Below are 23,037 nucleotides of genomic sequence, written 5' to 3'. Positions count from 1 at the left end.
ATCCGTGTAAAACAGCTCATTTTGTCGGATTTTTTGGGTAAATAAATGAATAAAATAAATATAATTAATTAATTAACTAATTAAATATATTTTATTGTATTTATTTATGCAGAAGAAGATATTCCTGAACAATTAATGTTCCTGCATAGCGGCCAATCACATATTTCTGAATTCAAATTTCATCCACAAATATTGGGGTGTATAGGCACCACTGCCTCTGATGGATTCAATGTATTCAAGACTTGTAATATATAAATTTATTTATTTATTTAAATAAATAAATAAATAAATAACAATTAATTTATTAATTAATTAATTAATTAAAAAAAGAAGGAAAGAAATTAACTATATATTTGTTGTATTCCTCAGATAGGCACCACTGCCTCTGATGGATTCAATGTATTCAAGACTTGTAATATATAAATAAATTAATTAATTAATTATATTTAGTTAATTAATTAATTAATTATAATTAATTAATTAATTATGTTTAAATAAATAAAAAAGAAAGAAAGAAGGAAATTAATTGGCTATTTGTTAAATGTCTTAGATGGGCACCACCGCCACTGATGGATTGAATACATAAAAGGCATTAATTAATTAATTAATTAATTAATTAATTAAATTAATTAATTATATTTATTTTGTTTAATTGTTTATTTATTTATTTAAGGAAAAAGAAGCAAAAGGAACAGCGGCAGCAGCAGCAGAAGAAGAAGCAAAAGAAGAAGCAAAAGAATAATATAAACAGCAGCAGAATTGCTCGTCTTGCTGCTGTTGCTGCTGCTGCTGTTGTTGTTGCTGCTGCTGTTGTTGTTGCTGCTGCTGTTGTTGTTGCTGCTGCTGTTGAAGGTTTATTCAATGGTGCTGCAGCACAGCAGCGGGCTTTGCTGTTTCTTAGGGGTCTGTGTCCTTGAAGCAGCAGCAGCAACAGCAGCAACAGCAGCAACAGCAGCAGCAAATGTAGCAGCAACAACAACAATAAGGGCAGCAACAGCAGCAGCAACAACAAATACAGCAGCAGTAACAGCAGCAGCAATTTGCTGCTGTTGTATTGCTCTAGTGTATCCGTGCAAGGCAGCACAATCCCAACTGATGTGCTGCTCACCGCAAACCCTGTAAGGGTTTAGGGTTTAGGGTTTAGGGTTTAGGGTTTAGGGTTTAGGGAAATGACAACCTTAGGGTTTGTCACTATAAGTTTTAATAATAATTGACCAATTATTATTTAATTTGTTAATTTATTTCTTCCTTCTTTCTTCTTTAATTAATTAATTAATTATATTTATTTATTTATTTATTTATTTATTTATTTATTTATAGCTATCTGCCTCTTCCTTATCTACCTACCTAACCAATGGTCACGGTGTGTATACACCTCAAGAATAGATGAATAATAGAGGAAAATAAATCATTTTTTTAATAAAAAAAAGAATAAATAATTAAATTAATTAATTATAAATATAAATAAACAATAAAATTCCTTTTTTCTTCTTTTTTATCCCTCCTTTATACCCTATTTACTACATATGATGAATATATATCTATATAAGGAGGGGGTCACCTATGTATATATACAGCTACGTCTTTTCTTATTTATTTTTATTTATTTTATTTATTTTATTTATTTAATTAATTTAATTTAATTAATTTAATTAATTAAATTAATAAAAGGAAGAAACAAGGAGGATTTAGCAACGAATAGCTGCTGCTGCTGCTGCTGCTCGCTATACTCTATAACCACCGCAAGCTACTGCAGCAGCAGCAGCAGCAGCAGCACCGTTGCTAGCAGCAGCAGCAACAACAACAGCAGCATTTATTTGAATAAAAAGGAGAAATAAATAAATAAATAAATAAATAAATAATTTTCTTTATTTTGTTATTTTCTTGACTTTTACTCTTTTTATTCTTTATGTATCTTATATCGCCAATAGCAGCAACAGCAGCAGCAGCAGCAGCAGCAGCAGCAACAGCAGCAACAGCAGCAGCAGCAGCTGTCAGTATATTAAAAATAAATAAATAAATAAATAAATAAATATAAATAAATAGGTATATAATACTACAACAGGTATAATCTTGACTTATTTATTTATTTATTTCTTCTTTTTATTTATTTATTTGTCTTCTTTTTTTCTTCTTTTTTTCTTCTTTTTTTTTCCTTTATTTAGTCTATTTGTGGTGTACATACACCTCAATTTTCTTTTTTTCTTTATTTGGCGTTTGCTGCACACACTTGGCTTTTTAGAGATGCCGCCTACACAGCAGCAGCAGCAGCAACAGCAGCAGCAGCAGCAGCAGCAGCAGCAGTCTGCTGCTGACCATCACGACGAGCCGCAAGATGATTGGAAACTCTCTGAGACATTAAAACTCCGCAAGCGCAAATGCAGCAGCAGCAGCAGCAACAGCAGCAACAGCAGCAGTTGCTGCTGCAGCAGCAGCACAAGATGTAATTGCTGCAGTTGCTGCAGCAGCAACAGCAGCAGCAGTTGTCTTACTTCCCACAGCAAATTAGTTGATTGCAGCAAATCCTCTAATATATTTACAGCAGCAGCAGCAGCAAAAGAAGCAGCAGCAGCAACAGCAGCAGCAGCAGCAGCAGCAGCAGCAGCAGCAGATCCTCCCCCCGAGGGCACAGCAGGGCTAACCCAATGCCGTGTTGCTGCACCTCTGTCTCGTCCCCATCAGCAGCAAAAAGAGCAGCAAGAACAGCAGCAGCAGCAGGAGGAGGAGGAGCAGCAGGAGGAGCAGGATAAGGAGGGATTAATAAAAAAGATAATAAAGAAAATAATAATAAGAATAAATAAATATATAATAAATATATTATATATAATAAATATTTGCTGCTTGCTGCTGTCCCCTTTATTAATAATATTATTAGTATGGGGTCCTGTACTTTTTGCTAAATTACCCCTAACAATTAGGCAAATAATTATATTATTATTTCCTTCCTTAAGGATATTTAATCCTTATACTCCTTATCTTCCTCATTTACCTAATTATATACCTAATACTGTTGCTCCTCCTCTTGCTGCTCCTGCTGCTCCTGCTGCTGCTGCTGCTGCTGCTGCTGCTGATAGTAGTATATTCAATTTATTCAATATATTTGGTTATACACAACAGCAGCAGCAGCAGCAGCAGCAGCAAGGATTAGATGAGCAGCAATGGTGGTTCCCTGAATTAGATGACCCTAGTGGTGTATGTATGAGGGAAGGAGTGCAGCAGCAGCAGCAGCAGCAGCAGCAGCAGCAGGAGCAGCAGCAGGAGGAAGAGGAGAAGGAAGGGGAGAATATATTTATGCCAGCAGCAAAAATAGCAAGAAAGAAAAGAACAGCAGCAGAAGCAGTAGAAGCAGCAGCAGCAGCAGCAAATAGAGCAGCAATAGCAGCAGCAAATGGATATATACAAGAAGAAGAGATAAATTTATTACCTAAGGAAGAAGATATAAGAAAAAAATATAAATATTTATTAATACCTCCTCTTGCTGCTCCTGCTGCAGTGCAACAACAGCAGCAAGATTTATATAATAAAAAAGAAATAAAAGAAATAAAAAAAAATATATTTATGTTTATGAATTATTCATTAGCTAATGTATTTATTATTAAGACTAATAAAGGTATTATATTCATAGATACAACAGAGAATAAATATATAATTAATAAAATATATAAACAATTTAAATTATTAATTATTAATAGAATTAATAAAAAAAGAATTAAAAGAAAAGAAGAAAAAAAAAAAAAAAAAATAATGTTATTCCTCCAGCAGCAGCAGCAGCAGCAAGTGCAGCAGCAGCAGCAGCAGCAGCAGCAGCAGCAAGTGCAGCAGCAACAACCAAAAGACATAGAGAGACAGGAAAAAAGGCAGCAACAGCAGGAGGAAGAGGAGAAGCAGAAGGAATTATTATTAAGGGATGAGGAGGAAGAAGAAGACGAAGAATATAAGAAAGAAGAAGAAGAAATAAAATTATTAGATAAAATAATTTGTATAATATATACACATCATCATGCAGATCATACAAATGGTGCTTGGGGTGTATATGGAGGTAAAAAAGAGAAGAAAAAAAGAATAAAAAAAAAACAAGTTAATAATATAGATAATAATAATAATAATATAAATAATATTATAAATAATAATATAAATAATAATATTATTAATATTATTGCACAAAAAAGAACAAAAAAAGAATTAATTAATGTTATTTCCCTAAAAAGTACAAAAAATTTTATTGGTAGTATAAAACAATTTGGGGTGTATACGCACCTCTATGATTATATACATGCAGGTATAGGTAAATCATTATATTTATATTTAAATAATAAGAATATACCTATTAATTATAATTATTATAAATATAATAAATTAAATAAATTAATTAATAAAAAAAAATATATTAATAAGGATAATTATTATATAAAAAATAAATATAATAATATTATTATAGATAATAATATAATAGATTATACACAAATAGAGGAAGAAAAAAAAGAGGAAAAAAATATAAATAATAAAATAAATAATATAAATAAAGAAAAAGAAGAGGAGAATAATAATAAACAACAACAAGAACAAGAAGAGGAGGAACAACAAGAAGAAGAGGAAGAAGAAGACGTAAAAGAAGAAGAATTAGGAGGAATAAATGTATTATTACCTAATGTATTAATAGGAGAAAAAGAAGAAAATATAACTATAGGGGATATAAATATGCAATTAATCCCCGTAAAAGGGGAGACAAAAGATCATATAATAATATATATAAATAAATATAAATTATTATTTATAGGGGATATAATATATAATTCATTACCTAATATACAAGCAATAAGAGGAGAAAAAATAAGAAATATTAATAATTGGCTATTTACTCTTTCTTTTATTAAATATAAAATTAAACCTCTTATTCTTCTTCCTTCTCATGGTCCTCCTATATATAACCAAATAGATCTAGATAAGATAGGAGACGGAGGAGAGGGAGAGGGAGAGGGAGGAGAGGGAGAGGGAGAGGGAGAGGAGGGAGAGAGGGAGAGAGAGGAGGGAGAAAGGGAGAGAAGGGAGGGAGAGAGAAGAGAAGAAAGAAAGGATAATAATAATAATATAAATAAGGAAGAAAGAAGAAAAGGAACAGGAACAAGAATAGAGTATAATAATAATAATAATAATAATAATAATAATAATATAAATATAAATAAAGGAGAAGAAGGAGAAGAAAAAGAAGAAAGAATAGAGTATAATATGAATATAAATAAGGAAAAAGAAGAAAAAAAAGAAGAAAAAAAAGAAGAAAAAAAAAAGAAAATAAATTATGTAGATAGAATATTAGATAGTTATTATTATACAATAAGTTATATACATGATCAATCATTAAGATTAATAAATAAAGGAATAAATATAAATAGAGTTGCCTATACACTCGAGCTGCCTATACACCTGAAATATAATTATTATATACAACCTATTTATACAAATTTATTTTTTATTATAAAAGCAATTTATAATTATTATTATGGTTGGTTTAATGGGGATAGTATAGATTTATTTCCTCTGCAGCAGGAGCAGCAAGCTTTGCTGCTGCTGCAGATAGGGGGAGGAAAAATAAATAATCTTATTATGCATGCATTATTTTTTATTAATAAAAAAGAATATAATTTTTCTTTATTTATTTCTTCTTCCTTATTCTCTCTTCTTCCTAATCATCCTATTATACAATTAATACATGTTCTTTCTCTTAGAGGATTAGCATCACAACAAACTTCTTCCTCGGGTATTTTGTTGTTGTTGTTGTTGCTGCTGCTGCTGCTGTCTTGTTGCTGCTGCTGCTGCTGTCTTGTTGCTGTTGTTGTTGCTGTTGTTGTGGTGGTGGGGTTGTTTTTGTGTGTTTATTGATGCCTCTTTTCTTATGGTTAGGGTTATCGTGTTTTTATTTCCTGTTGTTATTTGTTGCTGCTCCTTTTGCTGCTGCTGCTGCTGCTGCTGCTGTTGCTGTTTGTTTGTTTGTTGCTGCTGTTGCTGCTGTTTATTGTGTATTTATTGATGTATCTTTGTTGCTGCTGCTGTTCTTGCTGCTGCTGCTGCTGCTGCTGCTGTTATTATTATAAATAAATAAATAAATAAATATGTATGTGTTGCTGTTGTTGCTGCTGTTGCTGCTGCTGCAGCAAGGAATTGGTTATTAACAACAGCATTAGAGGCAGAAGGTTTGCTGCATTTATCCTTAGGGCAGCAGCAGAAGCAGCAGCTGCTGCAGCAGCTGCCGCTGCAGCAGCTATTTGATTTAATGCAGATAAGAATTAATCCGCATGCAGCAGCAGATCTAAATGTTGTTATTTTATTCAAATTCTATCCAGAGGAGGAGGAGGAGGAGGAGGGGGAGGAGGAGGGGGAGGGACAGGAAGGGGAGCAGCAGCAACTGCAGCAGCAGCAGCAAGTGCAGCAGGAAAAGGAAGGGAAGCAGCAGAAAGAGCAGCAGCAGCAGCAGCAGCAGCAGCAGCAGCAGCAGGAGGGAAGAAAAAATGACGAAAATGTATTGATGGATAAAAAAGAACAACTACTGCAGCGACTGCACCAACAACTGCAGCAGCTGCAGCAGCAGCAGCAACAGCCGCAGCAGCAGCAGCAGCAGCAGCAGCAGCAAGAAGATCAACAAGACGAAACTAAATCCCCAGATGCAACCAAGACACCAAACAAAGACGAGCAGCAGCAGCAGCAGCAGCAGCAGGAACAGGAGCAGCAAGAAAACCAGCAGCAGCAGCAACAGCAGCAGCAGCAACAACAACAACAGCAGAAGGAAGAGGAGGAAGAAGCAGAAGAAGAATATTGTGTACATTTTCGTTATGGTATAGTATACACCCGAACTGCATGCGAAGATACACCACAAATAATAGTAAGAACAACAGCAGCAGCATGGCGTAATATATTAACAAGAAGCAGCAATGTTGCTGCTGCTGCTGCAGCAGGAAAGATTAAGGTACAAGGTAATCTATATACACTTATTAGATGTCTTTCTTCTATTGAGCTTGATTCTGATTAAATTATCCCTCCTCCTCCTCCTGCTGCTGCTGCTCCTGCTGCTGCTGCTCATGCTGATGCTGCTGATGCTGCTGATGCTGCTCATGCTGCAGCAAGTGCTGCAGCTGCTGCTGCTGCACTTGCAGCAATTCTGTAGGCGGAAACAGAACTGTTGCAGCAAATGCAGCAGATGCTGCAGCTGCAGCAGCAGTATATGATGTTTGCTGCTGCTGCTGCTGCAGAAGCAGCAGTAGCAGCAGCAGGAGAAAGATTTAGTGCAGGAGTATTTATTGCGGCTTAGTTTGTATATATTTATATGTATATGTGATGGCATAACTGCTGCTGCTGCTGCTGCTGCTGCTGTTGCTGCATGCGCACAGAAGCAGCAGCAACAACAGCAACAACAACAGCAACAACAACAGCAGCAACAACAGCAAATAAATAAATTCTTTAAATATGCTTTTATATGCAGCAAACACAGGTTATTTATATTTATATACTATTGACATAATTAGGGTTTAGGGTTTAGGGTTTAGGGTTTAGGGTTTAGGGTTTAGAGTATTTTTCTTGGTTATAAAAGATATTTTATTATTTAATAGAATAAATAAATAAATATTTATATTATTATATAATAAATATTAATAAATAAATAATAAATAAATAATAAATAATAAATAATATATCTTTTATTTAGTATAAATAATAATTAAATAGCTGCCTATACACCTGAGTGACCTTGGGAGTCTATAAGCAGAAATTATTTCTTTTTTTTTCTCCTTTTTTATGCATAAAAAGAATTAATTTAATTAAAATAAATAAATAAAATAAATAAAATAAATAAATTTAATTATTTATTTTATTTAATGGCAAATTAATTCCCTTTTTCTTTCCTTATTTACCTACAAAGGAAAAAAGGAAGAAAATCCTTTTTATTTGTTAATAATAAAAAAAAAAAAAGGAAAAGAAATAAATAATTAATTATATATATTTTTTATCCCTTTTTTTTTATTTAATTATAATTAATTTATAATTAATTAAGAAAAAAAGAATTAAATTTTTTTTTTCTTCTTTTTTCTTCTTTTTATTTATTTTTATTTTTAGCAGTAAATAAGGGGGAGACCACCGGTCTGCGGTGTATATGCACCTCTTGCTGCAGCAGCAGCAAACCTTTTTATTTATTTATTTATTAAATAAATAAATAAATTAATTATTTTTAATTAATTAATTAATTAACTAATTAATTATACTGTATATAATAGACAGGATATTATTCCTTAAGACCACCAGCAGCAGCAGCAGGAATGGCAGCAATAGCAGCAGCAGCAGCAACAGCAGCAGCAGCAGCAGCAGCAGCAGCAAATACAACGTTATGCATAAATAATTTGCTGCTCCTCCTTTAATTGAAATAATTTATTTATTTGTTGTTGCTGCATATATAAAAAAGAAAATATATAAATAAATATAAATTAATATATATTTATTCTCCTTTTGCTGCTGCTGCTGCTGCTGCTGTTGCTGCTCGTGCTGCAGCTACTGCTGCTGCCTGTCGCCTCGCATACACCACTGAGCGACCCCACACGCATACAGCAGCAGCAGCAGCAAATAGATACACACAGTTAACAGCAGCAGCAACAGCAGCAGCAACAGCAGCAGATAAAAGAAACAATATAAGGAAAAAGGCAGAAATGCTACTTTCTTTCCCTACGCGCTGCTCGCTGCTGCTGCTGCTGCTGCTGCCGTTTGCTGCTGCTGCAGCTGCAACGCAGCATGCAGCAGCAATAAGCAGCAAATTCGTTCTTACTGCAAGATGCAGCAATGCTCGCTACAGCGGCAGCAGCTGCTTAGGGCTGTTGCTGCTGCTGCTGCTGCTCGTTAGTATTGGAGCAGCAACAGCAGCAGCAGCAGCATCAACAGCAACGCATGCTGCTGCAACACCGACAGCGATACCAACAAATGCAACACCAAAGGCGGCAGGTGCTGCTGCAGCGCCTGGCCTACCTTCAGCAGCAGCAGCAGCAGCAGCAGCAAAACCAGCAGCAGCAGCGAGACCAGCTCCGGCAGCGGCAGCAGTACCAATAGCAGCAGCAGCACCAATAGCAGCAGCAGCAGTTCGAGGGCCACTGGGTGCTGCCCCATCACCAGCAGCAGCGGCAGCAGCAGAAGCACGAAGAGCAGCAGCTGTTTTTACAGACGACAGCAACGCAGCAGCAGCAGCACCACCACAAGCAGCCTCAGCAGCACCACAGACAGCAACAGCAGCAAGATTGACCCCATTCGCAGCTGCAGCAGAAGCTGCAGCGCCGCTAGCAGCAGCAGCAGCAATAATGAGGGCAATGCCAACTGCAGCAGCAGCAGCAGGACCTCATCTTGCTGCAGGAACTCCAGCAGCGGCAGTAGCAAGAACAGCGATAGACGCAGCAGCAGCAGCAGCAGCAAGACAAGCAGCAGCAAGAGCAGTAAGAATAGCAGCAGAAACACTAACACCAGCAGCAACAGCAGCTGCAATAGCAGCAGCAAGAGCAGCAGCAGCAAGAGTAGCAGCAGCAGCAGCAGCAGACGAGCCAGAGTCTGAAGCAGCAGCAACCCTGCCGCAACCGGCAGCAGCACGACGACAGGCAGCAGTTGCAGCAGCAACGGCAGCAGCAGCAGCAGCAGGCGAAGAAGAAACAGCCGCAGCAGCAAGAGATGCAGCGGCAGCAAGAGAAGCAGCAGCAGCAAGAGCTGCAGCAGCAAGAGAAGAAGCGGCAGCAAGAGCTGCCGCAGCAAGAGAAGCAGCAGCAAGAGCAGCAGCAGCAAGAGAAGCTGCACTAGCACGGCAAGAAGCAGCAAGAGTAGCAGCAGCAAGAAGAGAAGCAGCAGCAGCAGCAGCAGCAAAGGAAACCGCAAAGCGTGAAGCAGCAGCAAAAGGAGGAGCAGCAGCAACACCAACAAGGGACGCAGCAGCAAGGAAAGCAGCAGCAACAGAAGCAGCAGCAAAAAAAGCATCAGCAAAAGAAGAACAAGCTGCAAGAGAGGCAGCAGCAAGAGACGCAGAAGCAAGAGAAGCAGCAGCAAGAGAAGCGGTAGCAAGAGAGGCAGCAGCAAGAGCTGCGGTGGCAATAGCAGCAGCACAAGAAGCAGCAGCAAGAGCTGCAGCAGCGAAGCAAACGGCGGCAGCGAGGGAAGCAGCAGCAAGAGAGGCAGCAGCAAGAGAAATAGCAGCTAGAGAAGCAGCAGCAAGAGACGCAGCAGCTAGAGAAGCAGCAGCAAGAGAAGCGGCAGCAAAAGAAGCAGCAGCAAGAGATGCAGCAGCAAGCGAAGTAGCAGCAAGGGAAGCAGCAGCAGCAAGGGAGGCGGAAGCAGCAAGAGAGGCAGCAGCAGCAAGAGAACAAACAGCAGCAAGAGAAGCAGCAGCAGCAAGAGAAGGAGCAGTAGCAAGAGGATTAGCAACAGCAGCAAAAGGAGAAGAAGACGCAGCAGAAGCGGTAGCAGCAACAGCAGCAGCACCAGAAAGTGCACCAGGAGCAGCAGCTGCTGCTGCAGCAGCAGAGCAGCATGCAGCAAATGCAGCAGCAGGAGCAGACGCAGCAGAAATTGAGGCAGCACCAGAAGAAGCAGCAGCAGATGATGATGATGCAGCAGCAGATGCAGCAGCAGTAGAGGCAGCAGCAGCAGAAGCAGCACCCGTCGGTGCAGCAGCAGCATCGGGACAGCGAAGACAAGCCGCAGCAGGAGCAGCAGAAGAGGCAGCAGCAGCACAAGAGGCAGTAGCAACAGAGGAGGCAGCAGCAACAGAAGAGGCAGTACCAACAGCAGCAGCAGACGCTGCAACAGCAGAAGACGCAGCAGCAGCAGAATACGCAGAAGCTGCAGAAGAAGCAGCAGCAGCACCAGAAGACGCCGCCGCAGCGGAAGCAGACGACACTGCAGCAGCAGCAGCAGCAACAGCAAAACAAGAAGCTGCAACAGCAGACCAAACAGCAGCAGCAGCAACAGAAACAGCAAGAGAAGAAACAGCAGCAGCGGAGAAAGAGGCAGCAAAACAAGCAGCAGCAAAGCAATTAGCAGCAGATGATGCAGCAGCAGCAGCAGGTGAAGCGGCAGCAGACGAAGCAGCAGCAGACGAAGCAGCAGAAGACGGTGCAGCAGCAGCAGCAGCAGAAGATGAAGCAGCAGCAGATGAAGCAGCAGCAGATGATGCGACAGCAGCAGCAGCAGATGACACAACTGCAGCAGCAGATGGTGATGCAACAGCAGCAGCAGCAGATGACACAACTGCAGCAGCAAATGACACAACTGCAGCAGCAGATGATGATGCAACAGCAGCAGCAGCAGATAAAGCAGCAGCAGAGGAAACACCAGAATATGATGAAGCAGCAGCAGCAGATGAAGCAGACGCAGCAACAGCAGCAGCAGATAAAGCAGAGGCAGCAGCAGCATATTACCCAGCAAAAGATGAAGCAACAGCAGCAGCAGCAGCAGCAGCAGATGGAACAGCAGCAGATGGTGCAGACGATGAACAAGCAGCAACAGAACAAGACGAAGCAGCAGCAGACAAAGCAGCAGCAGACGAAGCAGCAGCAGACAAAGCAGCAGCAGACGAAGCAGCAGCAGACGAAGCAGCAGCAGAAGAAGAAGCAGCAGAAGAAGAAGCAGAAGGAGAAGAAGCAGTAACAGGAGCAGCAGTGGTAGATCATGCAGCAGCAGCAGCAGAAGATCAAGCAGCAGCAGCAGCAGAAGAAGCAGCAGCAGATGAAATAGCAGCAGCAACAACAGCAGCAGACGAGGCAGCAGCAGCAGGCCAAGCAGCAGCAGAAGAAGAAGCAGCAGCAGCAGAAGAAGAAGAAGCAGCAGCAGATGAAATAGCAGCAGCAACAGCAGCAACCCAACAAGACAGCTCGTCGTCATCATTAGCAGCAGAATCAGCAGCAGAAGAAGAAGCAGCAGCAGCAGCCGAAGAAGAAGAAGCAGAAGCAGCAGCAGAAGCAACAGCAGCAGAAGCAACAGCAGCAGAGCAGGCAACAACAGGTCGTACAGCAGTTAAGGCAGCAGCACACAAAGCAGCAACAGCAAAACTATCAGCAGCAGCAGCAGCAGCAGCAGCAGCAGCAGCCACAGCTGCAGACGAAGCAGCAGAGGAATTATCGGCAGCAACCGCAGCAGAAGCATCAGCAGCAGAATTACCAGCAACAGCAGAAAAATTACCAGCAGCAGCAGCAGCAACAGCAGCAACAGCAGCAGCAGCAACAACAACAACTGAAGTATCATTATCATCACCATCAACAGCAGCAGCAGCAAAGGCAGCAGCAGGAAAAGCAGCGACAAAAGAAGCAACAGTAGCAGCAGCAAAAGAAGCAGCCGCAGCAGCAGCAGCAGCGACAAAAGCAGCAGCAGCAGCAGCAGCAGCAGCAGGAAGAGAAGTATGTAAGACAATATTAATAACAAAAAAAACTGTTTGTATAAAAAAAATAAAAAAGAAAGAAAATAAAAAATGTACTAGTAATAAACAAATAAATAATAATATAAATAATAATATAAATAAAATAAATAATAATATAAATAATAATATAAATAATAATATAAATAATAATAAAAATATAAATAATAATATAAATAATAATAAAAAAAATAAAAAAATAAATAAAAAAATAAAAAAAGAAGAAAGAAGAATATGTGAATATATACCTATTAAGTTAACTACTGCTGCATGCGATTCTTTCCCTATACAGCAGCAGCAGCAGCAGCAGCAGCAGAAAGAGCAGCAGCAGCAGCAGCTTGTGGTGCAGAAGCAACAGCACGAGGAAGAACAGCTAGAGCAGCAAGAGCGGCAAGAGCAGCAAGAGCAGCAGGAGCAGCAAGAGCAGCAGGAGCAGCAGGTGGAGGAGCAGCAGGTACGTATGTTGCAGATGATGCAGCCGCCGCTTGGGATGCAGCAGCAGCAGCAGCAGCAGCAGATGATGCAGCAGCCGATGATGATGCAGCAGCAGCAGCAGCAGCAGCAGATGATGATGCAACAGCAGCAGCAGCAGCAGCAGCAAATGGGGGATAATATAGTATGGTTAGAGGATGATGACATACCTAAGACAATGCAGCAGCAGCAGCAGCAGCAAATGCTAATATTAGAGCAGCAGCAGAAGCAGCAGCAGCAGCAGCAGCAGCAGTGCCAGACAGTAGAGAGCGTCTGCATGCGCCAAGTAGAAGAAGTAGTAAACGAAGACTGCAGCAGAATAGTATGCAAAAAAATAACGACTACTAGCAGCAGCAAAGAACTGCAGCAGCTGCAGCAGCAGCAGCAGCAGCAGCAAAGAATAATATGTAAGAATATAATGATAGCAGTTCCCTCTATTTGTTATAAAAAAATAATTAATAAAGAAAAATATAAATGTATAAAAAAGAAAAAAGTACAAAAATGTACAAATAAATATATACCTATATATGCATGCATGCAGCAGCAGCATAAGCAGCAGCAGGTAGTGCTGCAGCAGCAAAAATGCATGCGTACTAAAGAAATACAACAATGTAGTCTACGTATTACTGCTGTTGCTGCTAAATGCATGCGCTATACAGAGCAGCAGCAGCAATATGCATGCAGCAAAACTATTAAGACTATTAAATGTTATAAAAAAAAACATAAACATATGCAGCAGCAGCAGCCAGTGCTGCTGCTGCAGCAGCAGCACACGAAGCAGCAAATGCCGCATGTGCAGCATGTGCAGCATGTGCAGCAAATTGAGCATATAGAGCAGCAGCAGCCAGATATACTCATGATGCAGCAGCAGCAGCTGCTGCTGCAGCAGCAACAGGAACAAATAGAACCATACCCTATCGATAATATGCAGATGCAGCAGCAGCAGATGCAGCAGCAGATGCAGCAGCAGCAAATGCAGCAACAGATGCAACAGCAAATGCAGCAGCAAATGCAGCAGCAACAGATGCAACAGCAAATGCAACAGCAAATGCAGCAGCAGCAGATGCAGCAGCAAATGCAGCAGCAGATGCAGCAGCAGCAGATGCAACAGCAAATGCAGCAGCAAATGCAGCAGCAGCAGATGCAACAGCAAATGCAGCAGCAAATGCAGCAGCAGCAAATGCAGCAGCAGATGCAGCAACAGCAGATGCAGCAAGGGTATATGGATCAAGAGATGGTGCTAGAGGATGAAGACAGCTTGCTGCAGCTGCAGCAACAGCAACAGCAGCAGCAGCTGCAGCAGCTGCAACAGATGCAACAGCAGCAACAGATGCAGCAGTTGCAACAGCTGCAACAACAGCAGCAGCAGCAGCAGATGCAGCAGCTGCAGCAACTGCAGAGCTTGCCACCGCAGCAGCAGCAGCTTCTGCTGCAGCAACTGTCACCGCAGCAGCAGCAGCTACTGCTGCAGCAAATGCAGCAACAGCAGCAGCAGCAGCAGCTTGCTTCTGGCTATGATGGAGACGCAATGGGCTACGGCATGTACGGTAGAGACACTCCCGCCGCAGCAGCAGCAGCAGCAGCAGCAGCAGATATGCATGCAGAGGAAGACTATGGCATGCAGATGTGGGGCCGCGCTCTTAGCAAAAGTAATGACGATCGTGCTGCAGCGGCAGAAATTGCTGCTGCTGTTGCTGCTGCTGCTGGCGCAGCAGGAGAAGTAGATACAACTGCTGCTGCTGCTGCTGCTGCAGCAAATGAGGAGGAAGAAGATGAGGAGGAAGAAGAAGATGATTTGCTGCAGCAGAGACAATTAGCAATAAAAAGAAGAAAGAAGATGCAGCAAGCAGGCATGCATGCTGCTGCTGCTGCTGCTGCACCTCCTGTTGCTGTTGCTGCGCCTCCTGTTGCTGTTGCTGCTGCTGCTGTTCCTGTTGCACCTCCCCCTCCTGTTCCTGTTGCACCTGTAGTACCTGTTGCACCTCCCGTTGCTGCTGTTGCTGCAGTTGCTGCTGTTCCTGTTGCACCTGTAGTTCCTGTTGTTCCTGTTGCTCCTGCACCTCCTCCTCCTCCTCCTCCTCCTCCTCCTCCTCCTCCTGCAGGAAAGGAAGCAGTAACTCGTGTATGCCGAGAGGTAGAGAAGCAAGTACCAGCAACATGCACAAGAACAGTAGTGGGCCGTGAGGTGTATACATGCATGCAACAGCAGCAGCAGCCTGTATGTACAGCAGCAAAAGTATTAGTACCTGGTGTATGTACAACTACTGTACAGCAGCAAGCAAAAAATGCATGCATGCAGCAGCAGCAGCAAATAAAAGTATGTAAGGAAGAAATAGTTAATGTTACTGCTGTATGTATAAGAGAGAAACATCTGCAGCAACCATACAAATGCATGCAGCAGCAGCAGCAGCAGCAATGTTATCCTCAAAAAAAACCGCAGCAGCAGCAGTTAGTGCTGCTGCAGCAGCAGCAGCAACAACAACAAAAAGTATGCAAAAAAGAGAAACAACTATGTCCAAAAAAAATAAATAAATTAATTAAATATAAATGTAAACAAATAGTATGTAGGCAGCAGCTGCCTATACACCCCAATACAAGAAATATGCAACAAATTAAACCTGCATGCACGGCTACTACGCTGCTGCTGCAGTGTAGGCAGCAGAAGCAGCAACAGCAGCAGCAGAAACAGGAGGAAGAGGAAGAGGAAGAGGAGGAGGAAGAGGAAGAGGAAGAGGAAGACGGGGAACAGCAACAAGAGGAGGAAAAGGAGGAAAAGCAGCAAATGCAGCACCAACAGCAGAAGGAACGACGACTGCAGCAGCAGCAGGAGACGCAGCAGCAACTGCAGCAGCAGCAGGAAGTAAACTGTTATGCAACAAGAATAATAAGAGATGAATATCCTTGTACTAAATATACATTCAGAACTGCCTGTACACCCCAAACACCACAGCAGAAGCAGCAGCAGCAGCAGCACGTGCAGCAAAAGCAGTATATGCAGCAAAAGCAGCACATGCAGCAACAACGGCGACTGCAGCAAACGCAGCAAATGCAGCAAAAGCAGCAAAGGCGGCAACTGCAGCAAACGCAGCAAACGCAGCAAAAGCAGCAAACGCAGCAAAGGCAGCAACTGCAGCAAGCGCAGCAAAGGCAGCAACTGCAGCAAGTGCAGCAACAGCAGCAGAGGCGTCAACTGCAGCAAAAGCAGCAAATGCAGCAAAGGCAGCAAAAGCAGCAAGAACAATCTGCATAAAATAAACGATAAGAATATTATTACTTATTATATTATTTGCTGCTGCTGCAGTTGCTGCAGCAGCAGCTGCTGCTGCTGCTGACGGTTATTTTATGCGCTTATATCTGATCCTTCTACATAGCAGCAGCAGCAGCAGCACAACCAATGCATGCAGCAGCAGCAAATGCATGCAGCAAACACACCTGCAGCAGCACCGCATTGCTCATGTGCTGCATCGTTTGCTGCTGCAGCAAAATAATGCTGCAGCAAACACTGCTGCAGCAACGAATGCAGCAGCAGCACCAGCAGCAGCAAATGCAGCAGCAGCAGCAGAAGCAGCATGTTAGCTTAATGCTGCAAATGTAGCAACGAACGAACAAAACATTCCCCTTTTTTTAGTTAATTATTATTTATTTATTTATTTATTCTATTTATTTATTTATTTATTTTATTTATTTATTTTATTTATTTATTTTATTTATTTATTTTATTTATTTATTTAATTTATTTATTTGCTGCCTTTGTATGGCCCTATACAACTCAAATCGGCTTAAAAGTACAGCAGCAGCAGCAGCAGCAAAGGCTGGTGCTGCTGCTGCAGATAAAGGTTTAATCTGCTGCTGCTGCTGCAGAAAATAAATATATAATCTGCAGCAGCAGTAGCAAATCCAAATTTTATCTGGTGCAGCAGCAGCAGTAGCAAGTAAAAGTTTAATCGGCAGCAGCAGCAGCAGCAGCAAGTAAAGAATTAATCTGCAGCAGCAGCAGCAGCAGCAGCTCTGCTGCTTGGTGTACGTTTGCTGCCCTTCCAACGTACAGGCAGCACCCCTGCACTCATTTGCTGCAGCAGTTGCAGCAGAGGGAGGGGATTAACGCCTCTTTGGCAGCAAATTGTTGCTGCTTGCTGCAGCGCGAACAGTTTGTCCTTGAAGTGTACAGACAACATATGCAAGCCAGCAGGCAGTATTTGCTGCTGCTGCTGCTGCTGCTGCTGTGCCATTTGGTGCAGCAGGCTAAGCCGACGACACACCTTAGCGCTGCTCAGCAGCAGCTGCTGCTGCTGCTAGACCGCAGCAGCAGCAGCAGCGGCATGTAAAAGTGGGTGAACCGTTCGCTGTGGCCGTTGTTGGTACTGCTGAAGGTGCTGCAGTTGCTGCTGCTGCAGCAGGAGTCTGCTGAGTCCCCCTCGTATGGACACTACATCTGCATATATCTGCAGCGCTACCTCTGTTGCTGCGAACTCGACAGCAGACAGCATACAGGAAGCATAGGGCTGTGTTCTATACAACGGCTTTATTGTGTTCCTCTCGGCAGCACGTCTATATCGCACCGTCTTATGAAAGGCACTGGAGAAGGTGTACCACAGACGGTTGAAGTGTCCAAGTTTCGCGGCATCTCTGCACCATTCAACATACATAACTCATGTGTTATTTTTCTTAAATAAAATTTCATAAGAGTGAGCTTAGTTTAGGCCTATACTCCTTGTGACATAGCCAATTCAAACACCGAACAAGGAAAAACGAATAGGACACAGGCATATTCGCTACTCATGGGGAATCCAAGAGCCATTAGTCGTTGCAGCTCTCTATAACGTGGTTATCTACAATGTAAAAAGGTGATCAGCTAACGGAAAAGAGCTTGCGCAAACCTCGTGCAACCGATGTGGACATAACACACACAATTCACACGGGCGTCTTGGAGGATCCCGGGTCTCGTCAAACTCACATCCTACCACATCGAGCGCATGCAACTCCTCTTACGTGTGGGAGTCTATAGAAATTCTGGGAGGAGCTTTCGATTTGACTCCAGCGAAGCTCCAGAATCCCCAGTAGTTGGTGGCAATTTACTGGGAATGGCATAAGGTCTGTAGACACCAACTCTGAGTGCAACTCCACCACTGAAATGTCTGGTCAATGCTTACTACCTGTGTACAGCACTTGGAAGAGCTGTTTCTGGTCATTTACTGCCCTTTACCGGGCGTGGGCCTCAAGGCAATTCATACGCCGATGAAGGAAACCTAGAGTACCATGCTTCCGAGAGGGAGCCTCGTGGCTGCCGAGTTCGAGTTACCTCTATTGCAGCGACCTCTAGTCATCTCCCACGAAGCTAGACAGCGCTACGTTGCCTACTATCTGGTGAGACGTGTCGTACGGTTTCTGCAGAGATTTTTGAGTCATCCCGGCACGCTCGTAGACACAGCGGCAAGTCAGCAGAAACTCCAGGAATCAGGCTCATAGACGTTTTGCTGCAGAGATACCGTGGCTGTACACTATGCATAAATAATTTAGGGAGGCAGACCTGCGCCATACCGCAGTGCGTATTCCCACCTGAAGCCACAAATTTGCATCCTCCTCTAATTTTCACCTTAGACATTATCTAGAGTCAATGTCAGTTTTAAGTGCACCAGAGAATGCTTTACACGTCCACGGGTTTCTTCTTTCGGGGAAGCAAATTTTGTCGCACAGCCTACATATATAATCGCTGTTAGCTGCATCTATTGGTGCATCAATTGGCATTTTGGCTTTGCCATCATTCTCCGGATAGACTAAACCGTGCTGGCATCAGCTCACGAGAACATGCGAGCAGAGGTATATCACAGATTTTCGTGCTCCACCTTAGCATGCCGTGCACTCGGATCACAATAGATGCATTCTAAAAATAGTTTACCACGCGAGAGTTCAATCTATTCATAGTTTAAGACAGTTTGCACTTTCGACTTTCCCTATGCGTTCCGTCACTGTGAATGGTCCTCTGTAGCGGAGCTTGAACTTGGAGCAGTCGTTCAGTGCCGGGAGCTGTTTGGCACTGAGCCACACCTTGTCCCCAATTGTATAATCGACATCTCTGCGTTTAGAATCTGCGTAGAATTTCTGTCTCCGCTTTGTTTTCAGGATGTGCGCCCGTGCGCGGTCGCAGAGCTGACGGAAGTGCTTGGTCATCGGAAGTGATAGGATGAGGGAAATGGAGCGAAGAATATCCAGGTCAGCTGCCGTTACCGGATTTTCACCGATCATGACCTCGAACGGAGAAAGCTCTGTCGAGAAATGGTGAGTTGTGTTGTACGCTAGCTCCAGTGCAGGTAGCAGGCCCTCCCATTCTCTCTCCACTGGTTGTATGCATGTGCACAGCATCTGCTCCAAGGTCCTATTAACCCTCTCCGTCTGGCCATTCGTCTGCGGGTCGTAGGGGGAGGACATGGCTTGGTTGATGTGGAACCGCGCACAAAGCTGCAAAGCCACACCTCGGATTGGAGCTGGGGGTCCCTATCAGAGATTAGGGTGTCTGGAAAACCATCGTAGAGGATCAGGCGATCCGCAAGAAGAGCAACAGAGTCCGTAGTGGACAACTTCTTCCTTGTAGGGATGAAGTGGGCCATCTTTCTGAGGGTGTCCACCAGCACGAGGATGGCGTCGTTGCCCGAAGACGTACGAGGTAAGTCAGTGGCGAAGTCGAGGCTCACGTGACTCCCCCGTCTGGAGGGGGTAACAAGCTGCTGTAGGAGGCCAGCCGGTTTCCGATTGGTGGACTTCGAGGCTTGACACTACGTAAAAGACTCCACGTAAGCGTTAGCCTATGCCCGCATGCCCGGCCAGTAGTAGTGCTTGCTGATGGCCAGAAAAGTCTTCATCTGACCTGGGTGGCCGGCTGTAGCATGATCGTGGTATTTATACAGAATGTGTGTCAGAAATGCAGGGAGCTGGGGAACACAGATCAACCATACCCCGTTGATGTTGGTTTGCAGGTAGGGAGTCTTATAGCGATCGCCTACTTTCCGGGCTCATGTAACCAGGTCGCGCATGCTCGCACATGGCAGGCAAGTAGGTGATGGTGAGTTCTGGGAACTCAGCGAAAAAGTCGAACCATCGAGCTGTGCGGCCACGAAGTGGCTTTGACGCTTTGAGCTGCTGTAGGTGGGTGAGAGTTTGGTGATGAGTTTAAGCCGTGCCTTTCGACGCCCGAAGCAGGTGGGCCCACTTATCAAGTGCGGTAACGAGGGCCAGGAACCCATGGTTGTAGATATAACACTTCATGTGTGCGGGACTCATAGTTTGACTCAGGAAACCTATTGGCCTTCCTTCCTGCTCCAGTACTGCGCCCAAAGCGAAACCAGAAGCGTCGGTGAAAAGGCTCAAGGGCTTCACGGTGTCGGGAATCTGGAGCGTAGTGTAATCAATGAGCTTTTGCCTGAGTTGGCGTACTGCCTGTGTATGTGCTTCAGTCCACCGGAAAGGGACCCCCTTGCGCGTGAGGTCGACAAGGGGGCGGGCTACTGCAGCGTAGTCTGCCCCCATAAACATGCGGCAGTAGCTCACGGTGCCCAGGAACTGCCGGACTAGGGCATCATTCTCTAATACCTCTGGCCACTGTTGCACAGCGGTAACCGTGTCTAGCGCCGGTTTAATACCATCAGTGCTAACGATGTACCCGGGGTAAGTGAGCTCGCGCTTTGCAAACTCACACTTGCTAAATTTAGGGTAAAAGTGATGGGCAAGAAGGAAGCCCAACACCTTTCGTAGGAGATCGGCATGGCTGGGAAGGTCGGGACTATATATGAGTATGTCATCTAAGTAAGCTATTACCCCTTGGCCTAGTAGCGGTTGTAGATAGGAGTTGGCTGTTTGCTTGAAACTTTGCAGGTGCGCCCTTAAGACCAACGGGTATCACCTTGTATTCGAACAGGCCGATGACTGGACGAAAAGAGGTCTTCCACTGATCTTCCCTTGCCATCCTTATCTTATGGTACCCCGACTCCAGATCCGGAGATGAGAAATATGTGGCACCTCCCAGCATCTCCAAGATGGTTGAGATGGGGGTCAGTGGGAAATCCGGAGCGATAGTGAGTGCATTTACCTCCTTGTAGTTCATCACCATCCTCATCTTCCTCTCTCCTGACCCTTCCGGTTTCTTGTTTACCATAATGGTGTGGGCACATATGGGTGAATAAGTTGGGCCTGTGCATCCATTGGCCGTCAGTCTGGCTATTTCCTGTTTGTGTACGTGAAGTTGTTCAGAGGTCATCCGGTATATGGCAGACTTAGGAGGCAACTTTCCAGGTACCAATAGGATCCGATGATCGTAAGGTCTCCTCGGCGACAGTCCATGGGGAAGCGTGTCTGGAAAGACCCTTCAGTACTCTCGCAGGACTTCTAAGACGGTATGTGGTGTTGTTAACGCAGCTGCCGACTCCATCCACTAGTCGAAGCGCGTGTACTCCAAGGAGGCTGTCGGCCAAAGGGACTCTTCTCCTTCCTATGTCTGTGTCAGGCCCACAGAGTAGCTAGCTTCCTCGGTCTTAGTGGGCGTCACTGTGGTTCCCGCCAGGGAACAACATAAGGCCCCTTGCCCTACTGCTGCAGTTCTCTGGATTTCCAGCTCCTCTCCTGCAGGTACGGTCAGAAAGGCCGATAATCCTTGTAGCGGATGTTCCATTTGCGCTGTGTTCTCCTTTGCTTGTTCCGGTATATCGTCTATGTTAATCTTCTTCTTCGTGCGGGCGCATGATTTGTATCTCCGGGAAGGTGGGCGGATGAGGGTTTTCGCTGTTTTCCCAGGCATATCCGCTACTTGTTTGGCGAGGATATCACTGTTGTCCGTCGCTGCGCCACAGGAGTGGTGCCCATTGAGGGCTTCTCTCCTGGGTGCGAAGTAAGGTGAGTTCGCACCAGCGACCCTGTATATATGCTTGCAACTTATCGGAGTGGAAGGTCCAGGCTACCATCCATGTCGTTAGCCAATCTAGACACACTACCAGGCCATAGGGAACGGGCCCCACTAAGAAATCCCCGCTAAGTCGTACATTCCCACACCACATAACCAGTCCAACCACTTCTCTACTAATCTTCAGTTGCTCCCCGTTAGCTATCGTAAAGATTCATTTCTCTTCTAATCTTTATGTCTTCAGCTGCATGCGTTCTACGGCTTTAGGATTTATGAAACTTCTGGAGGCTAACTGAACAGGTGAGGGACACCCCTTAGCATAGTGACCTAAGCCCCCACACCTTCTACACAGCTCCCCTGGTCGCCTGGTAGTCCCTTGTCGTGTGGGGCTTTGTGGTGCTGTATGACCCCTTCCTCGACACTCCTGATATGCAATGTCCCTTATCCTATTTCGTTCTGTCAGTGTGCGCTCCTATCGTGTGGGGCACTGCGGTGCGGTATGCCCCTTTCTTCGTCACTCCTGAGATGAAATATCCCCTATCCTAGTTCGTTCCCTCGGTGGGCGCCATTCCCTAGTTTCCCACTGACGGGGTGGTATTGCTGTGTAGGGTAGGGTCACAATCTGTCTGTTTTGTGTCTTCCAGGGATCACAAGATTTGACGCTGGCGTGATAAGGCCTCCTCTCACTGCTGAGGCTTCTTCCCATGTAGGGTACCAGACGCAACCTCCCCCCTTAATCTCAAGTAGATATCGCTGGGCAACTTAGCAATAAGGATCTCCATTAATATCTCAGGGGGTAAAGCCTCGCCTTCGCTGATGATAGCGGCAAAGTCAGAGATACACTTGGCGCCGCTCCCTTCCCACTGGAGTGCCGATAGTCGATTGAGGAAGGTTTCTCTGGGCACCGCCCAGAACCGGGCTACCATAGATCGCCTCTTTCCTTGCCAGTCCATGATATTAAACTTAGAGTCGAATAGGATGAACCAGTACAGAAGAGCAGCTCCGGTGAGATGTCTCCTCACCTTGCATCCCCACTGTTCTTGTGGAATGTTTGCTTCCAGGCATGTCATTATATTATAGATGGCGAAGGAAGTACAGCATATTGGTCCCATCCTCCATAGGAAGGCCGGCGACCGGTTCCCCGGCTGGATCACCCCGGTTAGGTCTAAATCCTTGATATTCAGTTCTTGCTGTCTCTAAAGGTGTATCAGAATCAGATGTTAGGCAGATTCTCTCAACTTGGGGTACTTTGTGCAGCCCGGAG

General features: G+C 44.0%; 2 protein-coding genes across 2 annotated transcripts; one reads left to right on the top strand and one right to left on the bottom strand.

The window, feature by feature from the left end:
- Positions 1-6,268: 6,268 nt before the first annotated feature.
- EMWEY_00007470 (hypothetical protein) lies at positions 6,269-16,136 on the top strand (the record flags this gene model as incomplete). Its single annotated transcript, XM_013481871.1, has 5 exons — positions 6,269-6,827; positions 8,755-12,398; positions 12,708-13,310; positions 13,548-15,104; positions 15,537-16,136. 5 exons carry the CDS (start codon positions 6,269-6,271, stop codon positions 16,134-16,136), a joined length of 6,963 nt encoding a protein of 2,320 aa, XP_013337325.1.
- Positions 16,137-20,050: 3,914 nt separating this feature from the next.
- EMWEY_00007460 (hypothetical protein) lies at positions 20,051-20,987 on the bottom strand (the record flags this gene model as incomplete). Its single annotated transcript, XM_013481870.1, has 2 exons — positions 20,051-20,397; positions 20,696-20,987. The coding sequence occupies 2 exons, from the start codon at positions 20,985-20,987 to the stop codon at positions 20,051-20,053; spliced, it is 639 nt and encodes a 212-aa protein (XP_013337324.1).
- Between the last annotated feature and the right edge of the window lie 2,050 nt (positions 20,988-23,037).

This window comes from Eimeria maxima, genomic scaffold (assembly GCF_000499605.1).
Source record: "Eimeria maxima Weybridge genomic scaffold, Emw_scaff45, whole genome shotgun sequence".
NCBI classification, from domain to species: domain Eukaryota; phylum Apicomplexa; class Conoidasida; order Eucoccidiorida; family Eimeriidae; genus Eimeria; species Eimeria maxima.
Note: the sequence above shows the minus strand (reverse complement) of the source record. Positions and strands in the feature narration are given on the sequence as shown.